General features: G+C 45.5%; 1 protein-coding gene across 1 annotated transcript; it reads left to right on the plus strand.

Moving 5' to 3' along the window:
• Positions 582-8,637, plus strand: LOC100525099 (L-amino-acid oxidase-like). Its single transcript, XM_005661160.3, has 6 exons — positions 582-887; positions 1,128-1,240; positions 2,518-2,719; positions 3,141-3,209; positions 4,801-4,937; positions 6,975-8,637. Exons 1-6 carry the CDS (start codon positions 660-662, stop codon positions 7,804-7,806), a joined length of 1,581 nt encoding a protein of 526 aa, XP_005661217.1. The 5' UTR covers positions 582-659; the 3' UTR covers positions 7,807-8,637.

Here is a 15,294-nt window from a genome sequence, read left to right on the forward strand (position 1 = left end):
AACACACATCTTTCATAGGCTCTCAGAGGGAAAGTATAAGTCAGAACAAATGGAACCCTGCCCTAGACAGGAATGGAAATGTAGGCTCACAATCAGGCAAACTCTTTAACTTCATAGTGAGCCTTGGCTATCTTTGGGAGACTACCTCACAATGTCTCTCTGGGACTTGGGAAGCTCGTACCCTGCCATGCCCATCTCAGAAACGGTTGACATTATTAAATGATCCCTTTATACTCTTTATCCTCACCTCCATTCTTCCACACCACTGAGTTAGGTCTTCTCAATGCAACAAACAGTCTATCAACCCTAAGGGGGAAATGGGATACCCAATGTGGTAGGAAGGTCCACCTTACCTGACCCCTGTTGGGCTGAAAGCTTGGCCTCCCAGATGCCAGTACAGCTGGCCATGGGCAGGCACCTCTGGCAGGGGTATATCATGCATCATTCCTTGAGAGAGGGCTTCAAGGGGACAGTGCTAACCATCTCAGATTCTGGGGATGACCTGGTAGTCCCAGGGACTAAGTCACACTCTAGTACGGAAGGAAGCATAAGGGAGTGTCAGGATGTTGCATCACAGCAATATAACTATTCATCAAAGCAAGGTTTAAGACCAGCAGGACTTCTTGGTCCCCAGCTATTTGCCAGCCATCTCCACAGCCATGTACCTAGGCTGGCTGGCCCTCACTCTCCTGTCTGTGCTGAGCCTGTGTAGCCAGGCCTTCAACAGTCAGCTTATCAAGTGCTTTGAAGACCCCCAGTATGAAGAGTTGGTACAGCTGGCCCAAGATGGGCTTGGGAAGACGGCTGAAAGGAAACAGATAGTGGTGATTGGGGCAGGCATGGCTGGGCTCACCGCTGCCAAGACCCTGCAGGATGCTGGCCACCAGGTACATGATGGGGTGATGGAGGGTCCTGCATGGGTAACTTGGGAGAGAGGGAAGTAAACAGTCTCAGAAAGCTGAGGGGGGGGGCCCTAGGTGGGGGTAGAAGGGCTAGGAAAACTGGGTGGTTTGACCCTATAACAGAGGGAGGAGACCTGGGAAGAGGCAGGAGGGCTGTGGGAGTTAGGCATGTTAGGAGAGGATGTGGCCAACCTCAATGAGATAAAGAAAGGGCTGTCTTTCTAGGTGACTGTCCTGGAGGCCTCAGCACGTGTGGGTGGCAGAATAGAGACACACAGAGTGCCTGGAGCACAGTGGTATGCGGAGCTGGGTGCCATGAGGATACCTGCCAACCACAGGTACAATGGGGAGAAGAAGGGGTGGGTAGGGAAGGCTGTTGTCTTATTTGTACCCCTGGGATTTTAGTTTATGGTAGTGATGAGTGGCCACAAAGAGGCTATGCTGCTGAGAGAATTTCTTACATTTCCAGGGAGAAGAGAACACACCACACAGCAAAGGGCATCAGGGATGCATTGGCATGGTCAGGAGGCAAAGACAGGAGCAAAGAGAAAGCACAGGCCATGGCTTTTATTGCAGTTTCTGAAGGAAAGGCAAGGCAGAACAGAGAAGACAGCTTAGGATTGGCTGGTTTGAATAATTACAGTGGGCTTTGGGATTTAGGAGTAGTCTCTAGTTGGCTGGTACCTGGTCCTGGTGAGTTAGGGCATGGGAAATATTGATGGGAGCACGGCCCTGGATCAGTCAGTATGTAAACTGAAAGGAGAGTTCTAGACAAACTGATTTGCAAGAGAGATAAACACTTTGGTGATGGTTCGGTCCTGTGAATAATGAATGTCAGATAGAATCTAAGAACACACAGAACACACAATTGGAACATACAATTAGAACATTAGTCAACACTGAGGCCAAGACAGATAATGCTGAGTGGGATTTCTCTCCTGGAAGTCAGCAGGGCTGGATCTGCCCCAACTCATTTGGAGGCTCAAATCATGGAACTTCTCCCAACCTCAGTATTATAATGAACATACTGGGCATAATGGTAATCACCCTGCCTGCCTAGAAGTCCACATGGAGGATCACAAAAGATAATTGGGATGGGAGAGCATCTTGAAAAGTCAAAAAGTGGCTTGCTAGCTTTGCTAATAATGGGCATAATGAGTGCCCTTGGGAAGGGTGTGGTATCTGGTGGGAACTGCAAGACCAGAAACTGGCACCAGGCTGCATAGGAGGGACATCCTGAAAGAGGATGCTCCACCCTCCAGGTGGAGGATGCTACCTGGAGGCTTGAGAAGGATGCACATGGCCTCAGAGAGGATGAGCTCCGAGGACCCTGCAAGTGTGTTCTTCATGTCATTTCCAGGATCTTGTAGCCAGAAGTCTCCTGCAAAGTGAGAGCAATCTTGCTCAAAACAGAGAACTGGCCTGGTGTGATATAACAACAAAAATGGTGGCCTTTTTCCCTCATGGCCTGCTACCATTAGTGTCTTATAATTCTATATTTGGATAGAGGCTAGTGGCTCCAACAATCCATGGGGAGCAATGACCACAGCCCCTGGAGCAAGAAGGGCTGGTAGCTTCCTTGTCCCTGCTGAGCTTCCTCTGATTCACCCTACAGGCTCTCTCGTGAGTTCATCAGGAAGTTTGGGCTAAAGCTCAGTGAGTTCTGCGCCTTCAACAACCAGACCTGGGTGCTGATCAACAGGGTGCGACAGCACACAGGGGAGGTACAGGCCAATCCTCACCTGCTGGGCTATCAAGTCAGGGCAGATGAGGAGGGAAAGACAGCAGAACAACTCTTCCAAGAATCACTGCGGAAGGTGAGCCCCAGCAGAGAGTGTGAACATACCCAACCCTCTGACCATGTCCAGTCACTCAGTGGGGCCAGGCTTTCCTGCCTCATCCATGCCATTCACAGTGGCCTCATTGGCCTACAGAATTGTGTCCAGCACTGGACAAGAAGATAGACTTCCCACCTCTGTAACTCCCAGGTTGATGGGGGAGCTCTGGCCCCTACATTTACAGTAGTATAGTCTGTCCAATTGACAGACTGACACTAGGACATTCAAATTAGCTGCAGAACATGGTCTTAGAACTCAGGATAGAGCAATAAAGCAAACTTTGGACAAACACACAAGTAGAAGCACAGGTGAGCGAGTGGGAGTATGGGGGCTGGACTGGGTGGTGATAAGTATCGAGTTGGGGTGGAGTTTGGTTCTCACCTCCTTCCTCCATGCCCAGGTGGTGGAAGAGCTGAAAAGCAGTAGCTGCAGCCAGGTACTAGAGAAGTATGACTCCTTCTCCACCAAGGTCAGTCCTGGAACCCTCACTTCCTGCTGCCCACAACCCACAGAAACTATGGTGGGACCTCCTGCCCTCTTCCCAGCTTATAGCATCAAAAGCATGTTAACCCTTGACCCAACCTCCCCAGCAGGCCAGAGGGAGCCTGGGCACAGACCCTACTCCACACCCTTCTACCCATGGCTCAATGCTGCCCAAGAGGGAGAGGGAATCCTTCCCCACCCACGTCGCCCAAATTGCTGCTATTTATTACTCAGCCAAGCACATCCTCAAGGCCTTGGCACTGGCTGTTCCCTCTGCCTGGAATGCTCTTCCTGCAGATATCCACATGGCTTTCCCCTATGTCATATCTCTTTAAACTGAGATTCCTCCCTTTCCAGCCTGGCACTCTCCCATCTCCTTTCTCTACAGTATTTTCTACCATAAGTCTTATCAGACTATATTTTACTTGTATAATTTGTTTATGGTATGCTTCCCCTGTTAGAATGTAAACTCTTAGAGGACAAGGGTAGGGGGAGGAAGGAAAAGGAAGAGGGGAAGGGAAAGAGGGAAGGAGGGAAGTAAGGAAGAAGGAGAGATATAGAACTTGGAGAGTAAGGCAAGCTAGAGAAGATTCTCAGTCTTCCCCCCAACTCCCTTAATCTTCCACAGGCCCCCACTCACAGAGGTGGGGTACCTACCACCCTCTCTGGGTTCTGGTTGTCCACACTGCAGGTTTTGCAATGTGTCTCCAAAATTTTCTGATGTTGCTTTACATGGGATAACAAAAAGGTTTAATAGAGGCGTTTTGCCCCAGTTAAGGCTATGCCAGCCATGCCCTGTCATCTTGGCAGTCCTTGCCATGATTGACCCATGAGTGCCCAGCCTCCAGGGCTGCTTGCACTGGTGGCAAGAGTACCAGCTCAGCCCTGGACACCCCTCAGCCCTTGGAAAGCTGTAAACTTGGCCGCCCTAACAAGTGAACCCCTCCAATGGGTTCTGTTGTGTGCACTCTGGCCTTGCCTGGGAGAAGGGAGCAGTGGTAAAGCCCAGGGCACAGCCCTTGATGGGAACACCAGAAGCAGAACCTCAGGGTCACTTGATGATGGGCTGGCCAGGACTATAGCATGACAGTGAAGAATGAAGGCAGAGTGAGAAAAAATTCTCAGTACTCAGATTCTTCCAGGTCAGTGTAAGAGTCCCCTTACAGGGAAGGACAGCAAAATCAGGCTAGGCCCAACATACTTGCACATTGACCACAAGAAAGGGCCTCAGTTTCTTCATCTGTAAAACAGGAGTGATAAGCTATTTCTCAGGATTTTATATGACAGTCATGACAGGTGAAAGGCTCATCAGAGTGCATGTACATGGGAAGTGGCACTGAGAGTTAGCTATCTTCCTATTAGTAGGGCTGAGGAGAACATTTTGAGACTATCAGACCCCAGTATGCCAGGCAGACTTTTGGCAGTCCCCAGGGGCCCAGCAGAATGAACACCTGTCATTCCACTCTGCCCAATTCTATTCCTCCGGGCCCCTAGGCGAGAAGCAAGGACTCTTACATTGGCTTCCAGACAATCTGACTCCCCTTCCTTATCTCCCTGCACATGGTCACCGGCTGCAGGAATACCTGATCAAGGTGGGGAACCTGAGCCTCGGGGCTGTGCAAATGATTGGGGACTTGCTGAATGCAGATGCTGGCTACTACGAGGCCTTTATGGAGACCCTTCGTGGCATCATCTCCTTCTTCCAGGAGCCCAGGTGGGAAATGGGGTGGGGAAATGGACATGAGTTGGCCAGTCACTAAACCAGAACAGTGATAGGTAAATGAGGTGGAAAATCTCAAAAGAAATGGGAAAGGGGAAATCAGGAGTTACCAAATTCCAGTGAGCCCCAGAATCACTAGGGGACTTGTAAAACACATATGGTCGAGCCCTACCCTGAGTCTTTGATTCAGTAGATCTGGGCTAGGATCTGAGAACTTGCATTTTTGACATATTCCAAGGGCTGCTGCTGCTTTATATCTTTCTGTCTAGGAGCCCCACTCTGAGAATCTCTGGCTAAGAGAGTCACATCAGGAAGCTACAGGTCTGCTTTGCTCTGGGCCTCACCTGCTCTCTCATTACTGATATGAGGGTCCTGAGAAGGGGCACTCACTGTCTTTCAGCCTAGGAAGATATAGCACGGGTGTTAACTCCAGACCCAACCGCCAAACCCCTGGCCACTGTCAGGATGATCTGGGGCTGCAAAGACAAAATAAACATCAATTTACCCTTCCTCAGGGTTCTGTGACCAGACTACTGCTTAAAAAAAAAAAAAAAAGGCTACAGATATTCACAAGAGGACAACAGACCCTGCAAGTCTTCAGTGGCCAAGGGAACTAGTTCAGTTATTTTAGCATCTAAGCTTCTTTTCCCACTAACATGTTTTTCCTACCTCCCAGAATTTTCATTCAGAATAAATCCATTAAAATTCAAACCAAGTACCCTCTTAAAGGGAGAATGGAAGGAAGTGTCTTAAGACAGATTGAGTGGGAGAACTTAATGATGCTGATCTCAGAGAGAGAGCACTGAGTGATGGCTTGAAATGAGATATTAATTTCCTGCTCAGGAATTGAACCTGGGCAGCCTAGATGGAAACCAGGAATCCTAGCCACCAGACCAACTAGAGACTAGAAGGATAAAATCAGAGTTCCCCTGATTCTTGCCCCCAACACCCCCCACCACCTCTACACCAGCCCCCCACCCCCCGGCTAGTTGAAAGCAGGAATTTTTCAAGGAGGCAAAGACTGTAAAAAAAACAGGTACACAGTTTATTATTGGAGACACAATACAACATGTGGGAGAGTACGCAGAGAAGTAGCTTATTTAATTAAGACAGAAGCGAAGCAGTAATACACACCCAAAAAAGGAGTGCTGGTGCAAGTGTCCTCCTAAGTAAAGAACATGCTGTAGAGGTGATTTAAATCACTTATATAGGACAGTTCTTCCAGGTGTTTTTCTCCTTTGGCCAATTATCTTGTTTTATTTCTCATACCTGATGGGACCTAGGGCCTCCCAATAGTCACACATATTTTTTGGCCAAGGTGGATTCCAGAGCAAGGGGTTATGGGGCAGTTAACAGGACTTACTGCTGCCTAGTATACCCTCCATTTTTGACCCCTAGGAATCCTTCTGCACATGTGTAGTCAGGGACGTCTCCTTGACCCCAGGAGTGACTGACATGGTCATCTTACCTTTTTATAGCTGCAGAGCTCAGTTCCTGCCATTAGCTTTCTCCTTAAAGCGCCAAAGAAAAACAAGCTCTAATTTACTTAGCCTGACAAGTCCCAGCTGTTCTCAGCTCAGGGGTCCATCTACCTCCTACCTCAGTAGTTCATGCCTTGAGGCTGGGTTCTCGCCAAGGGAATTATGAAAGGAGCTGATAGAGCCTGTAAGAGCCCTCATTCTTTGTCAACCCTCCAGCCAGGCATCCTGTCTGGAGGTGACCACTTGCGGAGGAGAGAGTGTGACTGAGAGTCAGGCATGATCCATGTTTCAAGCCTGGGGCTCTGACAGGTGGCTGTACCTGCCTATCCCTTTGAATGCATTTTTCTGATTTTTTCAGCCCCAAATGGCATTTATTTCTAGTCCCCTGGAGCTAAGAGCCACCCTGCCTGGCAAGCCCTTCTCTTGCCCGTGACTTATTTCCCTAGTACATAGGCCAGAGTCCCAGGCTTCATACAGTACAAATCCATCCTCCTCCCAATCTTGTCCATCAACCTGCTGCCCTGTCCCTCCCTTTCCTGCTCTCTTTCAGGTTCGATGAAATTGTTGGGGGCTTTGATCAGCTCCCCCAGGGCCTGCATGCTGCCCTCTTGCCTGGAACAGTCCACCTCCACTCACCAGCAGAGGAGGTAGAGTCATATGGAGACAAAGTCCACGTCACCTACCGAACGTCTGACCCTCTGCAACCCAGAGCACATCTGACCGCGGATTATGTGATTGTGGCCACCACAGCCAAGGCTGCCCGGCTCCTCCGTTTCCAGCCTCCTCTCTCTCTTGGTAAGGAAGATGCACTGCGATCCGTCCACTACAACAGCGCCACCAAAGTGATCCTGGCCTGCACACAGCGTTTCTGGGAGCGTGAAGGCATCTTTTCGGGCAAATCCATCACTGACCGGCCTTCCCGCTTCATCTTCTACCCCAACCATATCTTCCCCAATGGCACAGGGGTCATCCTGGCCTCCTATACACTGGATGATGATTCCTCTTTCTTCGCTGCCATGGACCATGCCCAGGTGGTCAACATTGTCCTGGATGATCTGGCTGAAGTCCATGACCTCCCCAAGGAGGAGCTGAGGGCCATGTGCCCCTACTCCAAGGTCAAGCACTGGAGTCAGGACCCCTATTCCATGGGAGGTTTTGCTTCCTTCACTCCCTACCAATATGTGGACTATGCCCAGGAACTTTTCAAGTCCGAAGGGCGGGTCTACTTTGCGGGTGAGCACACAGCCCTGCCTCATGGCTGGATTGATACTGCCATCAAGTCAGGGCTCAGGGCAGCACAGAGCATCCAAGAGGCTGTGGGCCTGGCTTTGAAAAAGGGCCCCAGAGACCCAAAGGAACCCCACTCCAAAATGGAGCTATAGCTACACCTGAAACTAACACAGTGTTATAAATCAACTGTACTTCAATTTAAAAAAAAATGGAGCTATAGCCAACTTCATGACACTAGGAACTGGAGTAATTCTGGTCACCATAGTCCATTAGGAAACATCTCAAAATCCACTGTCTCACTTTATCTCTGGCTTTTCCCAAAGATACCAATCAAGAGGTGGCATATAAGGCCAAGGAACTGAGTCTCTCTAATATTTGGCCACCCATGGATTTATTGGCAGTGACTCAACAACAACAATATGGAAGGTAGTGGTTAAAACAGTAAAGCATTCATTAAATTTAAAGCTATAACTGTTTTATCTATGTTCTGGGTGGCATCTGAATAATTATAGAATTGAGCACAGAGAATTAGACTTTTGATTTCCAAGGGACTTTTCTGGGGTCCTTGGCTCTTTTTTATTCCTTTAATATGAGTCTAGCCCTACCTCCCTTCCCCATGTTTACTCCTCCACTTCCTGGGACTGAATTTTAAGAGAAGTTGGGAACTTATATGTAGGTAAATTTGTGGCCAGCAACATGCTTGATGCTTTTCCATACTATCAAAGCAACCCTTATGTAAACATTCTAACATTAATCCACTTTATAGATGAAGAAAGCTGATTCTCCAAGAGGTTAAATAACTTGCCTGAGGTCCCATGTGCTGGTCCAGAGAGATCAAAACCTAAGTCATCTTACTCCAAATCTTCTTGATTCTTCTATTCTCATTGACTCACTCTTTTGTGTTTCTTAAACAATGATTCACCTTGGAGACATTCAGCAATGAATACATTGAATGTTTGAGTTAATAAAATTCTCAGAATGCACAGCATCAAGGCTGTATGATCTGTCCTGCATCCCCTTCCCATACTCCTGGATCTTCTTTGCCTGGCAGCCCTGACAGTTGAGGAGGCAGATAGATGGAGTCAATAGAACATTCAGGCAGACATATTCATGACGTCTAAAGAGGTCCATCATTTGGCAGTGACCTAGACTGAATTATGTCCCTAAGGGACCTCTTGTGAGTTTGAGTACTCACACAGAGGAACACAGGAAGGGGTCTTGAGGTAAAAAGACAGTTCATTACCAAAGGCAAAAATGTGCCTTCAAAATCAGCTGAGAAAGTGCCATTCTCCTTAGAGTTTGAGAGTGGGATGGAACAACGTTACCCAGGAGGGGAAGGCAAGATGGCAGAAGAGTAGGGGGACACACTGGCCCTCTTCCACAAACACAACAAAAACAACCACATCTACAGGTTAAAGGACTCACACAGAACAGCAATTAATCGCTGGCAGAAGAACCTAAACTCCAATAATGGCAAGAATCTCATGACATAACTGAGTAAAACAAGAGAAAAGAGGAGAGTGAGAGAAGGGGAATCGGGGCTGAATGGGCATTCCCAAAAGGGAACTGTGGAGAAGAAAGGAATCCCACACCCTAGAAAGTCACCTTCTCGATGGAAAGATCAACCAAATCAGAGGGATCTCCAGATGCGGAGAAGAGTGCAGCAGTTAAGTCTGAGATCTGAAGAGCAGAATGAGAACCGAACAGATCATCTGAACTACTGGCACAGTCACCAAAAACTGAGATGCGTGGGTGGGGGCTGGGCACCGAGACCTCGGCTCTGGAGGTTAGTCCCCGGGAGTGGGCTGGGGTGGGCGGTGCGGAGACTGCTTGGGGGAACAGGAACTGGCTTGGCGGGGCAGGGACTGCCTGGAAGACTAGAAAGCTGAACATCGTGGGTGGAGGGAGCAATACACTAAGGGCTGGGGAGTGCAAAGCCACATCAGAGGGAACCTGGGAGAAGAGCTGGATCTGCAGGAGAGACAAGGTGCCAACGTTGGGGAGGGAGAGGGGGAGGGGTGGGCCACCCATAGAATACTCCCCACACCATAGTGAGCTCACTTGTCTGCCAGCTATCAGAAAGCTGTGCTTCCCAGTGCATCCCACTACCCCTGCCTCGCACACACACACATCAGACCTGAGGCTGCTTGCCATCCTAGAGGACTGGCCTCAACATTTGCGGGAGGCTGACCACTGCAGAGGCTTTCCCTGCCTTGGCCTGCCTGCCCTATGGAGGGGCTACACCCCCGCGGAGCAGCACCCAGCACAGCCAGCCCCCTGGAAAAGGCCTGCAGCCCAAAAAATATAGAACAAGCTCAGCCCAGCTGTGTAAAATCTGCCTCCATTGCGGGGCAGTCCTGCCAATTACAGCTGCACTGGGGAAGAGCCCCTTGGGTTCTCAGTGGCCCAGCTAGCCCTTCCAGTCCTCAGGGGCTGCAACATTCCCATGGAACAGCTGTCCAGCACCATCAGCCCCCTGGAAGAGCCCCACAGCCCAGAAACACCAGAGCAAGCTCTGCCTGACTGCGTGAAATCTGCTTCCATCGCGTTGGGGACCTCCCAGTCCCCTCTGCCCTCAGGAGGTCCTCCTTTGCTTCAGAGAGACCCTGTCAGCCCTGCCCATGCTCAGAAAAAGCCACACTGCCTCAAAGAAGACCGACAAACAATGCCAGCCCTCAGGAAATATTCCACAGCAGTACCAAGGCAAACCCTGCCCAGCCACAGGGAATACAACTCCACCAAGAAAAAGAAACAGGGAGTTCCCATCGTAGTGCAGTGATTAACAAATCCGACTAGGAACCATGAAGTTTCGGGTTCGATCCCTGCCCTTGCTCAGTGGGTATAGGATCTGGCGTTGCGGTGAGCTGTGGTGTAGGTCACAGACGTGGCTCGGATCAGTGTTGCTGTGGCTCTGGCACAGGCTGGCAGCTACAGCTCTGATTAGACCCCTAGCATATGGGAACCTCCATATGCCACAGGAGCGGCCCAAGAAATGGCGAAAAGACAAAAAAAGAAAAAGAAACAACAAGAAAGATGAAGAAGCTGAAAACCACTCCCAGTTAAACCAACAGGAGAACTCACCTAAAGCAGCCAACAATGAAACAGAGCTCTGCAGTCTGACAGACTTGGAGTTCAAAAAGGAAATAGTGAAAATACTGAAGGAATTAAGAGAAGATATGAACAGTAATGCAGATGCCCTCAGAAAGGAACTAGAAAATAGAAGGAGGAGCCAAGAAAAACTAGAAAATTCATTTCCAGAGATACAAACTGAGCTAAGAGCAGTAAAAACCAGAATGGATAATGCAGAAGAACGAATGAGTGATGTGGAAGATAGAATAATGGAAATCACCCAAATAGGACAGCAGACACAAAACAATGTAAGAGACCTATGGGATAATATAAAGTGGGCCAATCTATGCATAATAGGAATTCCAGAAGGAGTAGAAAAAGATAAGGGGATGGAAAATATATTTGAAGAAATTATCGCTGGAAACTTCCCAAATCTAAAGGATACTGAGTTCAAGATACGGGAAGCACAGAGGGCCCCAAACAGGTTGAACCCAAATAGACCCACACCAAGACACATTATAATAACAATGGCAAAAGTTAGTGATAAAGAGAGGATCCTAAAGGCAGCAAGAGAAAAGCAGAATGTTACCTACAAGGGAACTTCCATAAGGTTATCAGCTGATTTCTCTACAGAAACACTACAGGCCAGGAGGGAAAGGCAAGAGATATTTAAAGTGCTAAAAGGAAAAAATATGCAACCTAGAATACTCTATCCAGCAAAAATAGCATTTAAAACAGAAGGGGAAATAAAAATTTTTTCCAACAAACAAAAGCTAAAAGAATACAGCAATACAAAACCCAGGCTAAAAGAAATATTGAAAGGGCTTCTCTAAACGAAAGAGAAAGGAAGGAAAGAAAGGGAGGAAACAGGAAAAAAAAAAAGAGGAAGAACTAGGATTGAGGAAACCACATTCAGAGAGCAGTCACTCAAATAAGCCAGCATACAGTTTTAATCATGAACATGTTTAAAACAAAATTAAATTAAAAAGAAAAAAAGAGGCATCAAAATCATAAAATGTGGGCAAGGGAAGTAAGGAAATAAATAGAATCATTTTAGAAATTTTTTCCTTTTTTTTTTTTTGTTTCTCTTCTTAAATTTAGTATAGTAATGAAGTGTTTGAACCTACAGGACCATCAGGCTAAAACACACAATTATGGGGTTAGCATACTTAAAAAGCAGGGAAACCACAAATCAAAACCAAACACTGCATTTGCAAAAAATGAAAAAAAAAAAAAACTCAAGCAGAAAATAATCAAAGACCATCCAACCAAAAAAAGAAAGGAAGAATGGAGAACCATAGAATCAACTGGAACACGAGGTTTAAAATGGCAATAAATAAGCATCTATCACTTATCACCTTAAATGTCAACAGACTGAATGCACCAATCAAAAGATACAGAGTGGCTGAGTGGATAAAAAAGCAAAAATCTTTAATCTGCTGCCTACAAGAAACTCACCTTAGGACAAATGACACATATAGATTGAAAGTGAAGGGGTGGGAAAAAGTATTTCATGCCAATAGACATGACAGGAAAGCAGGAGTTGCAATACTCATATCAGAAAAAATAGACTTTAAAACAAAAGGCATAAAGAAAGACAAAGAAGGACACTATTTAATGATTAAGGGATCCATCCAAGGAGAGGATATTACTATCGTCAACATACATGCCCCAAATATAGGAGCACCCAGATACATACAACAAGTATTAGCAGACATAAAAGGAGAAATTGATGGGAATACAATCATAGTAGGAGACTTTAACACTGCACTCACATCAATGGACAGATACTCTAGACAGAAAACCAATAAAGCACAGAGACCCTAAAGGAAACAATGGAAAAGTTAGACTTCATTGACATCTTCAGGACACTACATCCAAAAAAAAATAAGAATACATATTCTTCTGAAGTGGGGATGGAACATTCTCAAGAATCGACCACATATTGGGACACAAAGCTAACCTCAATAAATTTAGGAGCATAGAAATTATCTCAAGTATCTTCTCTGACCACAATGCCATGAAACTAGAAATCAACCACAGGGAAAGAAATGAGAAAAAACCTACTACATGGAGACTAAACAACATGCTACTAAAAAACCAATGGGTATGAGGAAATCAAGAAGAAATTTAAAAAACACCTTGAGACAAATGATAATGAAGACACAAGCACTCAAAATCTATGGGATGCCACAAAAGCAGTGCTCAGAGGGAAATTCATAGCGATACAGGCCTTCCTCAAAAAAGAAAAAAGATCTCAAATTGACAACTTAACCCTCCACCTAAATGAATTAGAAAAAGAAGAACAAAAAAGACCTAAAGTGAGCAGAAGGAAGGAGATTATAAAGATCAAAGAAGAAATCAATACAATAGAGATTCAAAAAACAATAGAGAAAATGAATAAAACCAAGAGCTGGTTCTTTGAAAAGGTAAACAAAATTGACAAACCTCTGGCCAGACTCACCAAAAAGAGGAGAGAAAAAACCCAAATAAACAAACTTAGAAATGAAAAAGGAGAAATCACAACAGATACTGCAGAAATACAAAATACCATAAGAGAATACTATCAACAAATAGATGCCAACAAATTTGACAATCTGGAAGAAAAGGACAATTTTCTAGAATCTTATAGCCAGCCAAAACTGAATCAAGAAGAAACAGACCAATAGAACAGACCCATCACTAGAATTGAAATTGAAGATGTCATAAAAAACACTCCCTACAAGTAAAAGTCCAGGACCAGATGGCTTCACAGGTGAATTCTATCAAACATATAAAGAGGAATTGGTGCCCATCCTCCTTAAACTCTTTCAAAAGGTTGAAGAAGAAGGAACACACCCAAAGACATTCTATGAGGCCACCATCACCCTAATTCCAAAACCAGACAAAGACACCACCAAAAAAGAAAACTATTGGCCAATATCTTCGATGAATATAGATGCAAAAATTCTCAACAAAATTTTAGCCAACCAAATCCGACAATGTATCAAAAAGATCATACACCACGACCAGGTAGGGTTCATCCCACGTTCACAAGGATGGTTCAACATACGCCAATCAATCGACATCATATACCACATTAACAAAAGAAAATTCAAAAACCATATGATCATCTCAACAGATGCAGAAAAAGCATTTGACAAAGTCCAACATCCATTATGATCAAGACTCTCGCCAAAGTGGGTACAGAGGGAACATTCCTGAATATAATCAAAGCCATTTATGAGAAACCCACAGCAAATATAATACTCAATGGGGAAAAACTGAAAGCCTTCTCACTCAAATCTGGAACAAGACAGGGATGCCCACTCTCACCACTGCTGTTCAACATAGTTTTGGAAGTCCTAGCCACAGCAATTAGACAAACAAAAGAAATCAAAGGCATCCAAATAGGAAGAGGAGAGGTAAAACTGTCACCGTATGCAGACGACATGATACTATACATAGAAAACCCTAAGGACTCAACACAAAAACTACTCAAACTGATCAACAAATTCAGCAAAGTAGCAGGATATAAGATTAACATTCAGAAATCAGTCACATTTCTGTATACCAACAATGAAATATTAGAAAAGGAATACAGAAATACAATACCTTTTAAAATTGCACCTCACAAAATCAAATACCTCGGAATACACCTGACCAAGGAGATAAAGGACCTATATGCTGAGAACTATAAAACTTTAATCAAAGAAATCAAAGAAGATGTAAAGAAATGGAAAGATAGTCCTTGCTCCTGGGTTGGAAAAATTAACATTGTAAAAATGGCCATACTACCCAAAGCAATCTACAGATTCAATGCAATCCCTATCAAATTACCCATGACATTTTTCACAGAACTACCACAAACAATCCAAAAATTTATATGGAACCACAAAGACCCAGAATTTCCAAGGCAATTCTGAGAAACAAAAACCAAGCAGGAGACATAACTCTCCCAGACTTCAAGCAATATTACAAAGCCACAGTCATCAAAAGAATGTGGTACTGGTATCAAAACAGACAGACAGACCGATGGAACAGAATAGAGAACCCAGATAAAAACCCTGACACCTATGGTCAATTAATCTTTGACAAGGGAGGCAAGAACATGAAATGGGAAAAAGAAAGTCTATTCAGCAAGCATTGCTGGGAAACCTGGACAGCTGCATGCAAAGCAATGAAATTAGAACATACCCTCACACCATGCACAAAAATAAACTCAAAATGGCTGAAAGACCTAAATATAAGATGAGACACCATCAAACTCCTAGAAGAGAACATAGGCAAAACATTCTCTGACATCAACATCATGAATATTTTCTCAGGTCTGTCCCCCAAAGCAACAGAAATAATAGCAAAAATAAACCAGTGGGACCTAATCAAACTGACAAGCTTCAGCACAGCAAAGGAAACCAAAAAGAAAACAAAAAGACAGCTTACAGAATGGGAGAAAATAGTTTCAAATGATGCAACGGACAAGGGCTTAATCTCTAGAATATACGGGCAACTTATACAACTCAACAGCAAAAAAGCCAATCACCCAATGGAAAAATGAGCAAAAGACCTGAATAGACATTTCTCCAAGGAAG

Source organism: Sus scrofa, chromosome 2 (assembly GCF_000003025.6).
Source record: "Sus scrofa isolate TJ Tabasco breed Duroc chromosome 2, Sscrofa11.1, whole genome shotgun sequence".
NCBI classification, from domain to species: domain Eukaryota; kingdom Metazoa; phylum Chordata; class Mammalia; order Artiodactyla; family Suidae; genus Sus; species Sus scrofa.